Raw genomic sequence first — 22,238 nt, 5'->3', positions numbered from 1 at the left:
GCTACTCAATATGGTTTTTGTCAACTGCAGTTTTCAAAGTCAAGACTGAACTTTGAATCTCAACTTTTATGTCAACATGGACGAGAAGTCTTAAAAAAAATATGAACATCTCCATTTGCTGATGAAGATCATGCCACTAAATGGACCTTGCTGTGACATCGTTTGGTCGACAGCAGCTGCCAGGACACTGTTAGGTAATACAGAACATAAACAGAGGGCAGCAGATTTTCACTGGAGCACATTACATCTGATGTGATCTTCAGGCTGCAGTGACAGTGAGGTCTGCTGCAGTGTAAAGTCTCTGCAGAGGGGGATTAGCTGCTGTTGACTGGACGGTTTTAACTCCACTAACTGGGCGCTGGAAACCGAGATGCACGGACATACATAGGCAGTTTCTGAGAAACGCCATGCTGTGAGTGGTAACCGCTTATCAGCCTCAATCTGAGGTGAGTTTATATAAAGTCGACAAAAGATTAAGGCCAGGAGGGGACTATCTGCCTCTTGTCTTTTAGTCTGGGGGATTAGTGACCGCTTGAGTGCCTGACTTTAGATTTTCAATGCACTGTAGTGACAGAAGTGCAGCTTGTGGTGGGGGGAGAGCATGATTACTTATTACACAAGGCTCCAAGCAGCAGGGGGCCCCTCGGATACAACTTCATTCAGTTTACAGGAGACCAGAGACGCATTTTATGAGTGAGAGGTTTTAGCATTAAGTGCCAGAGTACATCAGTGAACTTCTACCACCTTACTGTCCCAGAAGGTCAGTTAGACCTGCTGAGTTAGGTCTTCAGCTGTTCCGTCATGTTGGGGTCAAAGGGTGATTGAGCTTTTACTGTACTGGCTCCTCAGCTTGGGAATAGCCCTCCAGTTAATACTGGGTCTACTGACACTGTCTCGGCCTCTAAATCCTGTCTGAAAACACACTTTCTGTCGACTTCTGCTCTTGTCTGACAGCTACACTTATTTGTTTCCATAACACAGCTGTGTTGTGTACCTGCCAGATTTTATTTTTGTCTTGTTATCATCAGCACCAGCATGTGGAAGAGTGTTGAACACTGTCTTAATGTTGGTGGCAGTAACATGCAAAATGTCCAGCAGTATTTCTAAATAATTTAGGATTTCAAATATTTAAAATCAGCTTGTATTGGAAATGCATCCTACGCATTTAGTCGACCTCAGGGATATACACAGTGAGACTTAGTGAGAAAACATAATGTAAGCATCTTTAATGTGTTTTATATAATGTTGTGTTTTTCTGCTTTGTTGCTGTGTTCAGTTGTGTGGGCCGCTGCAGATTAAAACTCTAAACACTGACTGAACGGCTTCTCTCCTTCAGGAGACAATAAAGTTTAAAAACAGGTTGCTGCTGTATTAGAGAGGCTGATATAGCATCGCTGAGTCCGTCCTGGCCCAGGGGCTGAAAATAGATCTCTAGATCAACTGACCGGGGAGGCTGTTGCAGTCTCTGGCGAGAAGCCAGCGGTGAGCTGTAATGTGGTGTGAGCTGAGCTGGTTGGAGATTAGCGTCTGAGTCAGCGATCGGCAGATACAGTTTCCTATAACTACTGTTCCCATGGAGAGAAAAAAAAGCAATTTCATTTCCTCAAATCGACCTCATCGCCACTGCTCTACCTCAGTGTTATTTCGACTGCAAAAGTATTTTACTTGAATAATTGTAGATATTTTTTAAAGCCTTTGGTTTGGTTTTTGTTTTACATCCTTGTCATGTTTCCTGTTTTGTCCCCTCTGCATGCCTGTTTTCAAAAACACCAAAGCCTGTAATTCAGCTACTGTACGCCTTACGGCAACAAAACATGTGACATACTCCAAATTGTTAGCCTTTCAACTGAAAGAAGAAAGAAACAAACAGAAAACACCCATTTAGATATTAACTTTTATTGTCTTTTTCCCACCCCAAGACAAAAATTTCCAGAGTATACAAGTGTGGATTGTCACTGAATGGCTGCTAACTAGTCACTGAAAACAAAAAATAAATCCCTAAACTATCACAATAAATGTTTGAGAAATATACATACATAAAAATATACCTCTGAGAAAATTCAAATATTGACATTTCCTAACAGCTTATAGTCAGGGCTCAATCAGTAGCAATGAAGACTCATATGATCTGAACACATGCAGAAGAAAAAAAACAAAACAAAAAAACCCCACCCCGTCCCAACCCCAGCATGAACAGACTACCACCATGTTTCTCTGAGGTGTGAAGTATGGCTGGCATGGGGAATGTAGGTTAATAATGCTTTACATACCAAACTAGGTTTAAATTAGATACATTTTTAAAAGCAAGAGGATTTGAATTGACAGCAGACACAGAATGGATTCTTTGGCGTTTTGTTGTTAAGAGTACAAAAAAAGAAAAAAAAAAAAAAAAAACCATTGCAGGATCCCTCCTGCATTTTAACTCCAATTGCATATATGTCAATCACCTGAAGTTCTCTGGTTGTACCCTGTGATGAGCTAATTTCCTCACATAGCATGGGTTTCAATCCACATGGGTGGAAAAAAAAATAAAAGTAAAATGAACACATTCCTTAATAAGACTCAAGAGTAAAAAATATTAACATTGCACTCTTCTCTTTTAGGCACAAAAAGCCCCTTTTCAATCGAGCTTTCAACCGGTGCAGCATAGTATTACTGACTGACTCTACAGGGCTGAATGAAGCTGAACCAGCCCCAGTTTGTGCCTGTGACATCTGACCATCCTGGATAAGAAATTCAACCGCAACTTACAAGGAAACAAGTTGTTAAATGCTGTTAAATGACCGTCTAGGTTTTTCAAAGATCAATGGGTAATTAGTTCTCAAAAAAAATAAAATAAAAAATATCAGATGCTTAGGTCTTTGACTCGAATGTAGAGGCGATAAATGAGATCCACAAACCGGGGTTACAGCTTCACAAGATTTAAACATCATGTGTACATTTTAATGGAAAATATCAGCAAGTGGAGCTTTAAACCTGACCACCTCACACCTGCAATTATTCAGCTTATTATCTTTGAAAAAATAACCTTGCAGGTGTTTGTTTCTGTTTGTTACGTACAAAGTGGAACAACAGTGAGGTTGCTCTCCTCTCCGACGCGTCAATAACTCACACTGGAGTTACTGCAGGAGAGAAGGCGTTACCCCTGTTGCGACATTCAACACACTGCGTCTTAGCTTTGACACATCTGGAGCGACTCGCAGCGTATTTCCACATTTGTGGCAAGATGGTTTTGGACAGATGAAACAAACAAAAAACCAAAGTGAGTGGCATGTGCTGGAATGATGTGTTGACATATTTCAGGAAGAAGTATAAAGAAATGTTTACATGTGCTTTAATGTTAAATGTAACAGATCAGGCTTTCACCCATCTATATTATAAAGCAAAACATTATTTTATGAACTATACCAAAAACCATAATTCCCTCCTTTTACCCCCATCAACACAGCTTGCATGGTATACATTACACAAAGACAAACCAAAGTCTTTTATTTTAAAAGGTAGAAGCTGTCAGATGAGAGATATGCTGAATTTTAATATAAAACCCCCTTCTCCTGAACGTCTAACAGTTGTTTGAGGAACCACCAAGCAGGAAGAAAAGAAAGCCCACATCCCACAGCGCATGTGACGACTTAGTTCAACCTTCACCGTTCCCTTATTTCCCCCCAATCTGCAGTTATCCACAGGGAAGGGAAAAGGGGGGAGGTGGGCGTGTCTGCGTCGCATGGAAATCCTACCACCTCAAACACCCCCTTAAATGACAAGTCTGTAAAAAGGGAAGGGTGACACCTCCCAGTCAGTGATGAAGGCTTTCTGAGGGGGAGGAGGGGTTTGTGTCAAAGCGAGAGAGTGGAGGCGGGTTTGATTGCATGAGTGAAACAAGGATAGAGGGCATGTTTCTTTTAGGGGAGGGGAGGGTGGGTGAGTGAGGGAGGTGTCAGGAGATCATGTGGCATTCACTCCTCGTCTGAGCTGCTGTTGTCCAGAGAGTAAATCATGAAGGCCAGATCAGGCCGGGCCGGTACCATGGGATTGCCCGGCTTCACCATCTCAAAGCCAATGTAGTGGAAAGTCTTGATGATGGACACTGGGGAGAAAACAAGGAGAAGAATGTTCAGTGGTTCTACTGGGATCACATGACCAATAAAACCAGTCTAATACACGCAAGATAAACCATTTGTGTACATATTCAAGTCTGGATTGGCAACCAATCATAATAGTTTTTTGGTTATTTGTTTAACTGCAAATTTGTGCCACTAAAATATAAACTACGGGTTTATATCACCTAACTACTGAGGCCCTGGACTCCAACACCTGTACTGGTCTGCTGTTTTAGTTCAACATTTTTTTCCCCAAGAGTGAAATGATTGACATCAACATAAAGGCTGTGTGTTAAGAAGAGCTGCAGCTAGGAGATGATTTGCTCAGCATAAAGCCTGGAAGCAGGGGGAAACAGCTAGCCTAGCTTGTGCACAGTTTAACCTGTTGTGACAAACCCGTTTTGTAGACAAGCCTGAAACTAATACTGGACTTTTTCACCATGACAACATATTCGTTGGACTAAGGTCTGGGTGTATTTTGTTTACAGAATCTTGCGGTGAAAGTGGAGTTGTGTTTTTCAGCATTTGGATATGTGGAGCTACTTTTCTGTTGTGTGTGCTAACCTGCTACAGAATGAAAAACAGCTAATGCAGTGATAATAATAGTGGGATCCTAAAATGCTTTGCACAGACAGAATCGGAAAACTTAGAGCTTTCAAGTAATGTTTTGTTTGTCAAGATTGTGTGATGATCGAGTCTGGTACAGACCAAAACACATCTTAAGAAAGTAGCGATGCCAAGGCCAAAGCATCCCACAGGGAAGACTGTTTAAAAAGGTCAAATTGTGCTCATTAACATGTTCATTAGTGATGGTGATTTTGTTTTAACCACTGATGACTGGGTGAGATGATGATGATGGCTCATGGATGTACATTGTTTTATGTGACCTTGTGAAGGTTTGTTAAGCATGTGTTGTACATGTATTTCTAGTTTCATGTGCTGTGTTATGCTTAAAGTTCAAGTCTGTCTGTGTTTTGACTGTCACCTGTCACCAAGGCGAGAGTCATGAGTGAGTGTCACGAGTCATTAAGGAAGGTTTATAGGTGTTTAGCTCTGCTTCCAGCCTTTATACTAATCTACACCTGAGTCCAGCTCAGTTAACAGGAACCCAACAGCAAACGTTAGCCCTGGGGCTCCATAACTGGTTAATCTAGCCGTGTACATACTTTCATGTACACTCTGTAAAAATATCCATCATGCACCTGGTTACAAGTATTTGTAGATTCGTATCGAAATAGGTTGTGAGAAACAAACCTTGCCTCAAGAAATACATAGTATTTAAAAATAACAGGAGCTCTTACATCGATCCTCTCTGTTTTTATGGAACCACAGGAACACATAGTTAACTTTGAGCTTCTCTTCCGCAAACTCGAGCAGAGCGGTTAGCCTGAGGATGACATGAACACAGAGAGAGACAGAGAGTCAGTCGGTGAGCGAGGGGAGAGGGGACTGGCAATGACGCACACAAAGTTTTTTTTTTTTTAATTTTTTTTTTCTCTTTACATAAGCACTGCAACTTTACATAATAATGCAGTGGCAGCTGTGAAGCTGGCTGCTCATTGGACCGCCTCTGTGACCACAGCAGGCAAGGTTACTCTGTCCTGGCATCGATTACAGCCACACACAAAGCTAGGCAATGAAAACAAAAACCTACTAGCAGCCTCTTTAATTTGTGGCACACTGGAAGCCTTGAAACACATCATGATGACAGCCTTTCATACACAGTTTAGACCCACATGGTGAGCAGATTTCCACTTAAATGCTCTGGTAGCTGTCTACCAGAGCATTTAAGTTTGACATGGTTATTTCAATTTAAACACAGTTCATTCCTGATACTGTGGGAAAACAATTCATGTTAACATAAGTGATGGTTGATTTCAGGACTAAATGGGAGAAGCCTCGCCTAGAGGTGCTGCAGCAACATCAAGGAAAACTCAAATACTACTAATAAGTATCAAATCTCCCCTTGTGAGCTTGAGAGGTGGATCTAAAAAGTTGGCAGAAAGACAGCAGTTTTAATGAGATAGACACGCAGATGTCAAAAAAAAAATAATAAACACACAAACACATCCCAAAATGTCCATATAAACTTCTCAAACTACTCCTGCCACATACTCAATTTTTCCACTATTGATCTATGCATTTCAAACACTTTCTCCAACAACTAAAAACTTCCCTCCTGGCGTTTGTGAGATATTGGCACAGAGGTATAAAAAGTTACCCTGCAGAGACTTCATTGTAAATAAATAGTTTTGTTCTTCACTATTTATAATACAGTCCTTTTACCAATTAGATCAGGAGATAACAGCATGGGGATTCATGTCACTCAGGGGTCTTAACACATCCTTACCCTTCCTTGCTCCCCTCCACCAGTGGCCCGGCAGGGATCTCCAGGAAAAGGCTGTCCTCTGATAGAGCCGTATCCCAGAAGGCCGAGCGGCGCTCACTCAGCTGGTAGTGGAAGTGGAGAAGAGAGGGGTTCCCACTCACTGAAGCGGCCTGCGTTACTGTTAACTTCTCATCCTGAATTCAAACAGGGAGTACATTAGTTAACTGATTTAATTTTATTCTTCAGCATCAACACTAAGAATCATTTGGCTGGAGCAAATGTTTGACCAGCAGAGGGTCTAAATACAAAGACCTTTAAAGGACCAAATCCATAATTTGACCATATGGATTTGAGCTATAGTCACAGACGGACTGGAATTGTTTGAATTCTAAATAGGTTCTGCATTTTGGCTCTTTCACAACTGATGACAACTCAGATCACAGACATGTTTACCCTTCTACATCTTCTAAAAATAGTAATGTAGTTAATATAGACTAAATTGTTGTCTGCTAAGTTTAAAGAACATGTCACCCAACTTGTAAGTGACGGAAAGTTCAAATCAGAGATTAAACCTTGTTGTTAGGCACGATATCAGTGGTGCTTTAAAAATCAGATAAGTAGTTAAATGACGAGTTTGAAGAAAGTGCTGTGCATCTCAAAGCAGTGGTTAAGTGAAACATAAAATGAGGAAGTGGTTGTGTTTGCTTGGGTATGTTGAAGAAGCAGTGCGGAATGTCATCTCTGCAGCAGACAGATCCTGTACTGTAACTGATGAGTGGTGCAACATAACACTTCTGCTTTTATTAACCTGCAGAGAAACAGATCTTCAGATATTTTATCATGCATTTGGTTTTACAGCTGGTGATAGCTGGGCATGAGTGCTGTGGTGGTGATATCTAAAATCTAAATGTGTAGCCTGTTAGTCTGGTGCATTATGTTACTCCTTCTAGCAGTTCTAGCATTGATAGTTGTCTGATAATTTGGATGATTGCAGCCAAATGTCTGTGTTTACTGGATCTGATATTGTTTTAGACACGCAATTGTCATGTAAATACTGAAGCAGATATGCAAATCAAGTTATACTGCATTACATAAGTATTTCACCTTTTCTAAAAGTAAATAAAAGTCTATGTGAATATGTTCAATAGCAAGAGCTTGTCTTCAGTTATCTGATAAACTGGTAACGTCAGAAAGGGTTTTTTGCTCACTGAGGACAGATGAGGACCTTAATATGACAGTTGTGACTGATCTGTCTGATCCTAAATCTCTAATCCCCCCGGGACAGTCAGTCACATGTCTGGGGTACAACTTGACGCACGCACGCACGCACGCACGCACGCACGCACGCACGCACGCACGCACGCACGCACGCACGCACACACACACACACACACACACAGTAGAGAGGAACGCAGCAGTTTTAAGTGTAGGCATTTACAAAATAGAGAAATTTACCAGAGAACAGCACAATTTTCTTATGTTCAGTCAGGGATCTCTGTATCTTTTTACATGTTACATGAATGAATTTACATCATAAAATTTGAATGAAAAAACTCATGCGTTAAATCCACTGCAGGTGCAGATGATGAGTAGGAGTCAGATTAAAAGTATTTTTAAGCTTTAAAAAAACAGCAACTTTGCAAAATGAGGGCACAACTCATTAACAAGGTGTTCCTGTGTTTAGTGCACTGAGTCAGAGTGGTCCCTGAGGGATGAAGCACTTAACACAATGGTTACCAAAAGTGCTTACAGCGAATAGAACAACACGTGCCAACTCTTATTTTTCCTATCATTACCCTGACCATTTCTTTATTTCTAAAATGTATCTGGATTAAAAGCCTTTAAATAACAATATGGGACAAATATTTCAATCACCCAACTTTATTAATAAAGTTTAACTAGAAAGTGTGACCTGTGTGTACGTCAGTTAATGTGACACCTTGAAGCCTGATATTTCCCATTGTTTTAAGATGAGCAGCATTTTGCATTATATGTTGCACATTTGCAGACGTCACCAGGAAGATTTATGAATGTTGGACTACAGCCCTGTGAGTGTGTGTGTGTGTGTGTGTGTGTGTGTGTGTGTGTGTGTGTGTGTGTGTGTGTGTGTGTGTGTGTGAAGTCAAGGACAATCACCTTGTGTAGTAGCACGCCGAGAGAGTGATCCCTGACAGTCCCTCGCCCACCCGGGATCTTCAGCTGTGGGTGAGGGGCATCAGGAACACCACAGAGGCCCTGGAGCCTGAGGGATGGAGCTGGGCAGCCGAGACCCCGCTAACCAGGAACTGTATGGAGAAAGATTAATCGTCAGTGTTTCAGATTGTCTCACTGAATCTCATCCTTTGTCCTGCCCTAACTTTAACTACAAATAAATCACTCTTTTCCATAATCTTCTCAAAAATTACTATTACAGTCTCAACAACACAGCCAGTGCAACATCCTCAAACTCTGCACTGTAATGATGACAGTTGTGACAACACTGGGGAGATAAATTATGTCATGTTTACTTTTTAATCCTACTCATTGACTGTTTTTGGGAATAACCTGCCAAACAGAACTCACAATTTAGTCCAGCTGTTGAACTATATCCAAAGGCAAATGAAGACCAATCACTGATTGAAAGTAAAATAAACTGAATATAGTTTTTCCTCAGTGCTGTTTCATAAAAGCTAACAGGTCTCTCAGGGTCCTGGTTCAGTGACTCTGCATTTCCTGAGAAGCTTAAATGAAGAGCTGCATTCATTGTGATAATTACCGGCTGCAAGCTTGCCAAACCACACTGTGTGGACGCTGTTGCTGTTGGCTGCTTCCAAAGCCATTTAGGAGTCCATTTAGTATTTCAGGACTAGGTCAGAATCACTGAAGCAACCTGTCAAAACCAATTTCTTCTTCACCTGAAATTCTAAGTACAGAATGAGTGAAGGAAATCGTTGGAACATGAAAGTCAAGACCTTCTGCAGCCACATCAGGACATTTAAAGCTCTATTTACACTCACAGGTACCCTGTGGAGTTTTTAACTGCTAGTAGCAGCTATGTAGCAATGTTTTTATGAATGAATGAATCCGCATTTTGTTTGTATCATCCATGAGAATATACATGGTCACACACAAACACGCAGACAGGGAAGATAAACACTGCTAGCAAGTAAATGTGAATATAAACAATGCTAGTGCTGCAAATGAGGTTTATTTTCATTGATATTTTTTCAATCAATTGTTTAGTCTATGAAACACAGAACAAAAAAAATAGTGAAAAAAGGCCCACAACTTCCAAAAGCCCAGGGTAACATCATCAAATGTCACTTTTTGTCCGACTAAAAGTCCAAAACCAAAAAGGTATTCAATTCACTATGATATACAATGAAGAAAAGCTGGATAAATGGCTGCATTTATCTAGCACTCTTATCCAAAGTACTGTACAGCTTGCCTCTCATTCACCCATTCACACATCAATGGCAGCAAGCTACCATGAAAGGTGCTGGCCTGACCATTGGGAGCAATTTGGGGTTAATTGCCTTGCCCAAGGACACTTCTTCATGTGGAAAGGAGGGGCTGGGGACTGAACTGCCAACCCTGTGATTAGACAATCTGCCCTATCTTTTAACACATCAAATTTTCTTTGCAAATGACTAATGTGGAGGAAAATGCTCTCAACAAGTTTGCTCAACATCAAGAATACACACAATCCTTTTTGTTGAAAAACACTGACTGGAAACAGAACTTTCATGTTTCTAAGAAAACTCCACAAGGCATGTTTAACTCAAATAGAACCAAAACTGAAAGACATGAAGTCTAATCCTGCTCTGCTCCTGATGTAAACCTCTAAGCTTGTTGCCTCATACGCCCACAGCCCCATGCTGACTTCATTAAGCATGCCCTTGTAATTAGCAAATACAAAACACCTGTGGCAACATGCCCCACCTCTGCAGTACAGAGGACAGCCAGAGGGATTTAACATGATTATACTGTTTGCTCATTTGTTAGATCCATTTATGCAATTTTATTTTAACATTTTATTCAAACCTAACCTGGAATAAAGCGTACAAAATTAAAGCCCATGATTTATAACAGCATTCAGAAACTTCTTGACGGGTTGTGCGTGTGGTGGAAGGCATGTATCACGAACAAGCACATGATCTGTAAACACCTCTGCAAATAGCTTACAAGGCTTTCGGGAACATACATCTTCGGCAGTTTGAGTTACAGTCAAGTATCTCAAACCAGACATTATGGCAGCTGGCCATCGCTGCCAGGCAGGCTGCTGAGATGGGCTTGGACCTGAGAGCTGGGGACTTATTTTTTTTAACTTTGGTCTTTTAGATGAGAAAAAATACCCTCCCCTGCCTTGATCGGTTTCGGTTAGCACCTGTATTGAAACCTGACACCTTCAAACATTCTTGTGTCTGAAACTGCATCAGGTAGAAAGACTTGTTTGTGAAATATACTGAGTCATGTGCCAGAGAAAAACATCAGCTACAAGCATCTGTTTTTGTGGGAGGGAAGAGGTGTGCCAATGTTTCCCTGCCGACCAGGCAGGTAACCTGGATGACCTGATCTGCATAGCTACGAGCCAAGAGAGTGAGCAATGGAAAACAAAGCTCATTGTGGTTGGCTGGTTCACGTCACAGCAGCAGCAAATGCATGCAACCTTTCTCCACTTCATCACTTCTTGGTTCTTAACCAACAATGAACTGATGAATTACAAAGTGGAGAAAGCCTTGACCTCGCCTTGGCCATGATTTCTTGTTTAAATAACAGCTGTCTTGTAATTTGGTGACCTGTACCTGGAGCTTACCCGAGAGCTTCACTTAGTGCAGTGGTGAAAAAAGTATTCAGATCCATTAGAAGGAGTTGCAACAATTAGTCAATTAATTGATTGACAAGACAATTAATCTACAACTATTCTGATAATCAAAGTTTAAAACATTTTTTTTGGAAAAATGCCCAAAAAAATTGATGCCTCAAGATTCTCAAATGTGACAATTTGATGCTTTTCTTGGGCTTAAAAAGATAAAATGGAACTAATGGAACTATGAAAATAGTTAGTTGCAGTCCTAATAAAAATATTTCAAAATGTATGTAAGTACAGTATTTTGGCGCTGTTACAACCCACTACTGACTGACTGAACAGTCTGGAGACGAAGAATCTACTGAATACCAGATGCATGAAAAGATGCAGTCACAGCAGGTGTTGCTACAATATCTACCAAAACCTCCTCTAAACACAGTACAGTGTGGGATGAGGTGAATGTTGGCAGTGCATCATTAAAACAGTCGAGACGGTAAGAGTTTTCTCTTCATTAATATCACAGAAACAAAACTGATACTGACTGTATGTAGGACGCAGATGGAGGAAGAGATAAGCAGGCTTGCCAAGATGTCAAGACCTGCTTCTCTTTTTCCACCTTCCCCTGCAGAGACAGACAGAAGACCCTGTCCTTGATGGAAATGCCAGCTTGTTTTGAAAGGCAACACTCTCGTCCTCTGACATTTCAGCCACACTCTAAGCACCCCGTCCCACCCTCCTGTCCCATAACGCCACTCCAGCATGAGAGCTATAGCCCTCAGCCCCCCAATAGGTCACAAGGTCACCCTAAAAACAGAATATAGGTTACATTTTTAAAGAAGGTGAATTTGATGGATGAAACAGACTCTGTGCGAGCCTTCACCGATGTGAAGGCCCGAGTGCACTCACAGACCTGGGCTGTATTAATAGGCCGATGAGGATTTAATCATCTGTGTGTTGCAGTGAGAGTAAAAATGCCAAGTGCGTCACTGTCTGATTGTGGCAGGAGGGGTGAGAACGTGTGTGTGTGTGTGTGTGTGTGTGTGTGTGTGTGTGTGTGTGTGTGTGTGTGTGTGTGTGTGTGTGTGTGTGTGCTGATGTGGTGTGTTGTGTGTGCAAGAGAAACATTTTTTTTTTTTTTTTTATTCAAGGATGACCGCTTCCACTGCCGGTTTGCTCTTCCTGAGCTGTGAGTTGTTTTGAGAACCGATTCAGGTGAATTGTTTGAGGGGATGAACGACCCGGGTTAGCTGGCTGCTGAGGCAGAGTTTGGCCAACAGCCAAGAAACACACGACTCAACCAAAACAGGAAGCTCTCTGGCAGGTCCTCCAAGAACACCGAAACAGACCAAACCAACTTCTAACACTGTATTTACCAGCTTAGTAATGGAAAAAGACTCAACTGAAATCCAGCCTGTCAACACAAACAAGCTTAATGCCCCCCCACCAAAAAAAAGAAAACCTGCGGTGAAAATGATTTAGGCTCGAGACAAACAGCACGTTGCTGCATGCAGGAAAGTAAACAGGAGAGTCCTAAGTCCTCTTCCGACCCCTGGAAGTTTAGCAGAGCGGCATGTCGGAAAAGATGTCGAGACAGAAACAGGAAAGGCACACGTGCCCTGAAACCTGAGTGTGGATGGACGTATCCCTGTCAAAACACATTGCTCTGACCCCTGGACCAAAACTGTGGCTGTGCATGGCTGGTAAGACACACTGAGGATCACAAAAACAACCAAACAAGTGCACATAACCAGAAAATCTAACTGCTGCAGGATATTCAAATAAGTGTTAGAGCAAATAAAAACGCTCCTTTTGGTACTCTGCAACTTTGTATGCAGGATTAAAAACCACGTGAACCATTAATGTCTGTACAAAATTTCATGGCAATCCATCCAATAGTTGTTGAGATATTGCAGCCTGGACCAAAGTGGTATTATGACACTGCTATTCCTTTGGGAGAGTAAAATAATTAGTACTTGTTATAATCATCGTAAATCAGTAAAAATAGAGGCCATACTGATCAGAAAACCACCAAACTGTGTGAACAGGCAGCTCTAATACAGCATACATGGCAATTTTAAAATCACCTCTTACACATATTTGCCTCACCCAAAACTAGTTAAAAGGATCCAAAACCTGCACTGGTTTAATTTAGCACAGGTTCTGTCAGTACAGGCATACTTTGTTAACCCTGGGGCAACAAAAAAAAAAATAAAGTAAATAAATAACGTCATGATTATTGATACGGCATTTGAGCCTACATGTCTATTGCCTGTTGTGAAAACATTAGCTTTGGCGAGAAACAACATCAACTTATTTCTCCAACAGCAGAGAGGGAATGTCTGGCACAAAACCATCTGTGGAGGCATTTGTGCATTGGGTGGTGCACCAAATTAAATGCCTGCCTTACTGTATTTCAGCAGATGACACCAGCAATCGCCTATGCTGCTGCGGCTTACAACAACAGTTGGAGAGTAACTGAAAACAGACTTGGTTTTTTAATCTGTCTATGTTAATGTTGGAGTGAGAAAAGTGAAAAGGTAGTATCAGGTCCCATCATGTGGGAAAATAGTGGCCACTGACAGAAAAAGAGGATAACTATGTTATATTTAAAAAAGTTGAGTTGCTGACAATGGCGCCATGACAGAAAAATTATTATTTTCATTATCAATTAATCCAGATTGTTTTCCCAATTAACTGTTTAGTCTTCACTGTTTTTTAATGTCACCTTGGACTTTGGGAAATTTGTATTTTTTTGATTGAAAATGAAATTAATGATTAGCTGCAGCTCTAAAATGGATCATTTCTGTATTCTAGCTTTTATTTCTAGTGCAATGTGTTCATTTCAAGCTTGTCTGCTACTCACTGATCACTTGTACGTGCATGCTAGCGGTTTACATCACAGCCTCGCCTGTAGTCAACTTTAATAGCTGAGGTTGACAGTTCCAGGTGCCGGTTGAAACTGGTTGGCACCGTTAACGTTTTGGTTTCATTATGGAAAATTCAACAGCGCTCTGATCCAAAATCTTCCAGCAACCACAGCAACCACAGCAGGGATCAGTCTGCCAGTCACTTAAAGAGGCACTTAGTCACACTCAGGTAGGTCAGGTTAGATAATCCAACTGTTTCTGAGTGAATGCACCTCTGTACTCTTCACACACACACACACACACACACACACACACCCACACACACACACACACCCACACACACACACACACCCACACACACACACACACCCACACACACACACACACCCACACACACACACACACCCACACATACACACACACACACACAAACATATTTCATTGATGCTTGAGAAGTGAACCAGCACAGGGAAAGGGTGGGTGGGGGGGGTTATGTAACTGGCCTGATGTAGGCCAGTAGATGCCTTTAGCTGACAGGGCCATAACAAGTCAGAGAGCTAATATAGTCACAGCTCTGGCTCACAGCATCAATGGGCCGCTCCCTTCTCCTCTCTGCGTGTCAGATGATAAACCCACAGAGGACAAAAACAAGGCTTATCTCTCCGTTTCTGTGCAGAGCCAGACACCGAAAAAACACAGGCTACAATTTAACCATGCAATCGCTCTTAAAAATGTTTATCTTTGGCCCACCTTTTTATCACTTCTCACACTAAGAATAACTATCAATTGATAAAAAGACATATTTACAACCACAGCAAAACCAAATCCCTATAGGACTGCCCAGCTGTTGCAATAGGAGAACATCCAGTGCAAAATACAACACAGCAGTATAAGGTCACAACAAAGTCACTACTGGATTTCGCAGGCACAATGTAAAAGAGGTGAAAAAATAGGAAACATAGAGGTAATGACATGCCACTGCTTGGTTCAGTACAGTGCACATTGGTGGAAAACTTCAAACTTTCACATATCAATATCAGTATTAAATGATAAATAGATGACCAAAATTGTGGTCATCTGATTTTCTGTTCATCAACTAATCCATAGTCAACTAATCACCTCAGATCAAGTTATAAGGAGTTTTTCTCCAATAGGTGTTGAATAACTTATGATTTAATTTCTTTAGTGATTAAGTGATTAGTTGATTAATCAATTTGTATATCAACAGAAAATTTAATTTCAACTTTTCTGATGTCCGGTTAATCATCCAAGTCATTTATCAAGCAAAGACTGGCGTTTGTCTTTTCCAGTTTCTGCAGCTTTTCTGTTTAATATCTTTGAAAGTGACATAAAAGGATAGGCATTTTTACTACTTGTAGGAATTTTGCAGAGTAAACAAGTAATCAGTTACTTGAAAAAATAACCCTACAGATTAATCAATAATGAAAACAATGGTTAGTTACACATCTAAATTTGCAGGATCCCAGAGGAAATTGATTATTCAGAGAAACATGCCCTAATGGGATATAAACTAGAAAATGACTTTAGAGCTGCAACTATTAGTTGGTTAATCGATTATTCAGTTGAAAGGAAACAAATGAGCAAATATTTTTGATAAATTGAATCTTCATTGTTAGTTGTTTTTTTAAAGAAAAAAATCTGTTTCAGCTTCTCTAATGAGAATATTTCTGATTTCTTTAGTCTTCCATGATTAAAAAGTGTATGTCTCTGGGTTTTGATGTGTTGGTCAGACCAAACATGACATTTGAAGACATCACCTTGAGCTTTTGGAAATAGTTTTTTTGACATTTTCTGACATTTTAGAGACTAAAGGTCTACTTTAATCGAGAAAATATGAATAATAGTGACACTAAGCTTGTGCAAATAGTTGCAGCCCTGAAATGGGCTCTGGCTTATGTCACTTGAAGTTTGTACCGGTAATACATGTTAAAAGTTTTAGTAAGTTGTACACTTTGGAAAAAAATGTTATCAAATCGTGCCTGTTGCATTGCTTTTCGTGTCTCATAACAATGTTTGGGAACTCCTGTCTCAACTGAACCTCAGCATCCAACCCAATACGTGCCGAGACACTGAAATACCACACCACAGCCTGTTTTGCATTAAGATGTCATGTCATGTCATGTCTGTTTATAGCCTCTCGGGATCTGTCAGTCTGTCATTTCTTCATTTTTCTCCGTTGTTTTCCTTCTACTTTTCGAGCTTCCTACAAGCCAAACTATTTTAAAAATTCCGACACTTAAAAAGTTGACCTGAAACCAACTGAAACAAACAGACAACATGAACAAGAGCAACTAACGTCAACAACAACCGTCAACGTCTGTTCGTGAGGTTTCTAGAAGAATATTAGCTCCTACCTTTCCTCGGTGTTCAGCATGATAGCTTCGAGGAAACACGGATCTTTACGTCGTTTTTCACAACCAAGACAATTACTACTCAACAAAAACTCCACAGAAAAGTTCACCATCCGTAAATTAATGATAAACTTTGTAAGAGTAAAAGTCTCTAGAGCAGCTGTATATAGCGGAGAAGCACTTGGACACAGAGACGTACAGCAGCCAGACTGCAAGCTACGGCCGGAGCTATGGCGTATTTATAGCTGCAGCTAGGCATCATGGGTAATAACGTCACAGTGTTTTTTTATTTTTTATTTTTTACTTAACAGGATAAAGAAAGAAAGTAAACAAACTGACAAAACGGATAAATCTCTTAAATTGACATATATGAAGTATAATGTAACTTAATCACTGGCAGTTTTAAATTATTGTTATGTTACAATAACATTCATAGGCTTACACTCAAAAAACGAAAACAAACACTGGCTCAAGTATTGTAGGCATCCACACTGGGCCCCTTCTTTACATGGATGGATTACTGAACAGGTTGAGTATTGTAGTTTAAATATATGTTTTTCCTTTCATAGTATTCAGCCCCCTGGGCCTGTGTCCCAGGGTTAGTGGGGTTGGGGGGCTGAGTCAGAGCCTTTGTTTGAAGAGATGATTAATATTTCTTGTGAGAAAGTCAGTCAAACACCTACACAAAGATGCATATTGATGAACTACAAATAGATACAAAATTATCACAAATAGAGGCAAACAACCATTAAGATACCCAAAACAGCCACAAAGAGACTAAAAGTGCTTATAGAAAACCACAAAATGGCCACAAAGAGATGAAAACGGGCACAGAGTGGCACAAAAAATTACTACAAATGACGACAAAAGGGCACAAAGCAGCCAAAAAGTGATGCAAAACAACTACAAAGAGAGGCAAAACCTCCACAAAGGGACAAAAAACAGCCACAAAGAGATTTAGAATAGACCTAAAACAACAACAAAGAGACACAAAAGGACTACAAATCTAGCAATACCACACTATCAAAATATACTATTACAAGTAAAAGTATAGAAGTATTAGCATCAAATTTTACACAACATATCAAAAGTAAAAGTACTCATTACGCATTTGTGGTATTTATACTTATGCAAAGTTCTTGAATACCTTTCCTATCCAAAAAAATCCTTGATATTACTGTTGAGTACTGTAGTTTAAATCCATGTTTTTCCTGTGATAGCACTGTGAGATGTTCTTCAGTAACATTCTTTACATTTTGTGTTTCTATAGTTCTTTACCCTGAAGGATTAACCTACTTTCTTAGCTTTTTTCTCCCTAAATCGCTGCACTGGAGGATTATATTATTCAGGCCTGAGTGAAGTGCTTTGCATACAGACCCTTTTTTTTTTTTTTTACTGATTTTGCCAACACGTTATACACAGTATAAATACAGTCTAACCATTCTCAGATCAAACAAGCATTTTTTCTTTTTTTTTTCACCTGAGATGTCAAAGCAACCCTCCCTCTTCTCTCCCAGTCTGTTTATAATCCCCGGCTCCAAAATGTTATAATTACTTGAAGATGACATGTTTTACCTGTCACCAAGTTCCTTTTAACTCAAAATCATATTAATGCCTTATTGCATAATGTCTTAAGATGTTGATTTTTTTAATCGTATTGCAAAAACATCTCAGTTTGATTATTTAATGGATTAAAATACTGAATCATTTCTCTGAGTCTAGCTGATTTACAATGGAGTTTCCAAATTCCTGCTTCAGAAATCCTATCCTCAATCCAAACAGTTACCATTGTTGTTGTGTGTTTTACTTAAAATGTCTGTGGACAATCAGAGAAACAGGAGGCCGCATCAGACTGAGGAAGAGAAACTTATGTTGCAAGATTCATTTAGTAAAGGAAACACTTACAGACTAAATATGATCTGAAAGTATCGTCAAGTCTGAAGCAAAAGTGCCCTATATCCTTTAAATGTGGGGTGATGGAGGTAATAGCTTGGTCCACAGTGGGTAGGATCAAAGAGCTGCCAAACACAAACCAAACAGTTGCACGTTGGCCTGGGGTCTCCTTTTGATAAATCAGGGCCCTGGAGCTGCTTTTAGGGTCTGGATTCAATGCAATGACACCCATCTCTCCCTGGCTAGGATCAGAACCCCCCCCCTACTACTCCAGGATGCTGCAAGATGGCTAACCTTGACCTCTTACCTCTCTGGAAAAAAACCTGAATAGGAATCAAAGTGAACTAGGGAGAGATATTTGAAAAACAAGCTTAATTCACCTCCTGGGAGTGACCACTAAGCCCTGTTCTTCCTCTGAAAGTCTCCAGCTGTCCCTTGCAGTGGTCAGCTTTTGGCCCATACTCTCAGTGTGAATCTGAACATAGACACAGTTATGTAAGGAGGAATGGAAAAGAGCCCCTGTGCCAAACAGATTATCAGATTAGTAACAAGATCGCTGGCCAGCTACTTGATCCTGGCACATCGCAGCATTAATGCTGGCGGTCCAGCTTGCCTGGGTAAGCAGGGGACATGGGCGTCAGTGCCACCTTCCAGTCACTATGGACCAGTAGCTTCATGATGTAACAGTGAGTGAAACCCACTGAAGGAGTCTGTGTCCTGTAACTGAGGTTAGCAGTGTCCAGCTTGTACTAAATCTTCTTGGATTTCTTCCTCATACCTCAGTCTTCTCGAAATTCAGAAATCCTTCCTGAATCTTAATGCATCGTTTGATCTATGTCAGGGACTGAGCCAACAGGCCAGAGAGACACACACAGTTGTTTAAAAAAAAAAAAAAAAAATTCATTTTTATTTACAAAAAGCAAAGTGCCAAAAATATTTCTGACAATAATCATGGGTCCATAAGGGAGGTCAACATAACAGAACTAATCCCAAACACCAACACAGCAGCACAAACACAGTGGCTGATCAGGCTGATCAGACAAATGGGGGGGGAGGGGGGGGGGGGGGGGGGTACAGCGCTACATAATATTAAGTAAGGAGAAGTAATGAAACATCTATATGAAAAACTCAGCTGTCATTGAAATAATAACAAAAATCAAACTGCAAAACATGAACATGGTCCAGTCCAATTGGCAATCAAAAATATACTAATATGTGGATTTTGGAGAGGAGATGTAACTCATCGAGGAGACGTGGGGTATTAATAAAGCAGATAACAAAACGTTGCAGTTGCTTTAACTCCTCAGACCTACTACAGAAAACAGGTAGACAGGAGGCTTCTCTAAACAACTGCCATTGAGTTGCCCTTGAGCAAGGCATCTATCCTCTAACTTCTTAGTCAAAGCCACCCAGCGGCCACTGGTGAAGGACTGTGGTTGTACTGGGATTCTCCCAGTATAAATGTAGTTATCATTGTAAATAAAAAGTTAACTTGAATTAGAAGGTACTGTGGGAACATTTATTTTCAGTGAAGAACCACCAGTCAGTTATTGACATTCTGAGCCTCCGCTCAGCAAAAACTAAAACTAGCAAAGCAAAGAAAAGCTTAAGCTACGTGTCAATAAGATCAGATAGATTTCTGTTAGTGCGCCCTCAGCAAGTCTAAAACGATTCCATCTTTTAGTGAATATTAAAGGTACATATGAGTTGAAAATGTAGGTTTGGGCACTGGATTTTAAGGTTGTTTAGTAAAAGGAAAGTACATACATCTATGGATTTCACATTCATTTTGTCTCATAATGGAAAAAATAAAACATAAATGATATAGACAACATAGAAAAACATATTATAAGGTACATTTGAGGCAATCAGTCAGTCCTGACTTACTGTTACCTCTGAAATACAGACTGACTGATACTTACTGGAAGATGAATGTTTTTACAAAAGATTAACAGGTTCACACTGATGACCTGTCTCTACTTCAGTCTATTAGAGAGTCTATTGGACGTTTTTATTTCAGTCACAGTGAGACTGCAAACAAATGTGGAGACCGAGGTCACATTCTTGGCCTCATTATTTGTAATGCAAAGATATTGTTTCCCTGCTGCCCTGCTGTTTGTGTTGTTTTCTGCTGATGTTTCCACATGAGAAGCTTAAGACTTCAGTGGGAATGTGGCAAAATAGTGAAAAGAAAAAAAGGTGAAAGAAACAAAGCTTTTTCATACACTTATTTATATTTGTCACCTGAAAGTGAGAGGTGTTCAGGGTGGATTTACTTTAACTGAGTTAACTACGTCTCTATTTACTATGGGTAAAAACAAATATTTCTAATGATGAAGAATAAACAGTACAGTAACACATTAAGAGATGACAGACTAATGACTGGATTAACACTTGAATGAAACCATGAGATTGAGCAGTTCATATATACTGTAGGTTTTGACTGTAATTATAATAGTTTATCATTTTCCAGTCTAGGATTCTAATGACATGTATGAAATGGTTCAAGTACAAGTTAAATTTAAATCAATTAAATATAAAGTTTTCAATGAATTCTATTTTCACCATATAATGCTTTATTAGCTTATTGTTTGATAAAGTGTGTAATATAATGTTTCTGATTTCCTTCTTTTAAATTTAAGCTTATTACTAAGTTAAGAATTACATTTTTAAATTTTAAAATGAAAAAAAACATATTTGTTGCATTTTGTAAAAATGTATTTCAGTTGTTTGTACACTCCTTTCTCATTTTTTGGGGGTAGACAGTCACATAGGCCATCAACACCTTTCGTCTAGAAATTGTTTGTTTTTACTTCTATTTGTATTCTTTTATTAAATTTGCACCTGAAAATAAATAAGACAAATCTACAGTCATGCCAGCGACTCTGTGAGGCTGTACTTAGCGTTGGTATAGGTATAGCAATGCTTTTAGCTAAATGTTAACATCAGCATGCTAACATGCTCATAGTGACAATGCTAACATGCTGATGTTTACCATATTCACCATCTTAGTTCAGGGTGTTAGCATGCCAACATTTGCTAATTGGCTCTAAACAGGTTTTTCAGTATTGGAGAAGCTGAACCAGATGATAACACTCCATGGAAAGTAAAGGGATCACCAAAGTTATTACTATTCACCCTGACAGGTGCATCAATGTGTGTACAAAATGTCATCATGATCTATCCAATAGTCGTCAAGACATTTCACTCAAAACCAAAAATGTGAACCTTGTGGTGGCGCTAAAGCCTGTAGGTTAGGATCCTCTTGAATATTTCACTGTGGACCAAAGCGGTAGACTGAGCGACCAGCTGACCCACTATATACTTTCATCACAACATGGACAACAATAAGTAATTTTTAGTTTCCTCCAAATGACAGAGGCAGTCCCTCGCTTTACTGCTAGCAGCAGGTGCAGAGCAGCAGCAAACAAAAAGCTAATCTGAGAGCGGGGCTGACTCTCAGGTGAACACTGAGCATCTTAGTTTCCAGGACAAACTGTCCCTCGGCTGCCCCTCACGAACTCTGGCGCAGCATCACAGAATCGCACATGAGATGCTGGCCTTGGAAACAAAACGTCTCTCTCCTTTCAACCTCTCATCTACGCTTGCCTGGTGTTTCTCTCCCCACGCTGAAAACAAAAGGCAGATCATGTGAACAGCCTGGGACACTCTATCTCAGCTTTGAAGATGAAATATTCAGCAGGAGCACAGTGGGGAATGAGGGTTGAAAACTATAGCTAGAGGAGCATCCAGATGTTGAAGTTTGACAATGAAAAAGAAGGAAGGTTAAGACTGAGAATGGCTTTGGTTATTCATCATTTAGATAATACTATTTCTGCATTTCAGTTTTCTTTTGACTCTGACGTTCAGAGAAATGCGCACAACAAA

General features: G+C 40.1%; 1 protein-coding gene across 1 annotated transcript; it reads right to left on the bottom strand.

Moving 5' to 3' along the window:
- Positions 1 to 3,317: 3,317 nt before the first annotated feature.
- LOC111229848 (ornithine decarboxylase antizyme 2-like) lies at positions 3,318 to 16,660 on the bottom strand. The gene is given in 6 exon segments (XM_022756333.1): positions 3,318 to 4,087; positions 5,402 to 5,487; positions 6,451 to 6,623; positions 8,566 to 8,646; positions 8,648 to 8,714; positions 16,461 to 16,660. Coding segments are annotated over 6 exon segments (648 nt in total). The 5' UTR covers positions 16,571 to 16,660; the 3' UTR covers positions 3,318 to 3,956.
- Positions 16,661 to 22,238: the final 5,578 nt, after the last annotated feature.

This window comes from Seriola dumerili, unplaced genomic scaffold, assembly GCF_002260705.1.
Source record: "Seriola dumerili isolate Sdu_G_001 unplaced genomic scaffold, Sdu_1.0 BDQW01000242.1, whole genome shotgun sequence".
Lineage (NCBI taxonomy): Eukaryota > Metazoa > Chordata > Actinopteri > Carangiformes > Carangidae > Seriola > Seriola dumerili.
This window is presented reverse-complemented; position numbering and strand designations above follow the sequence as displayed.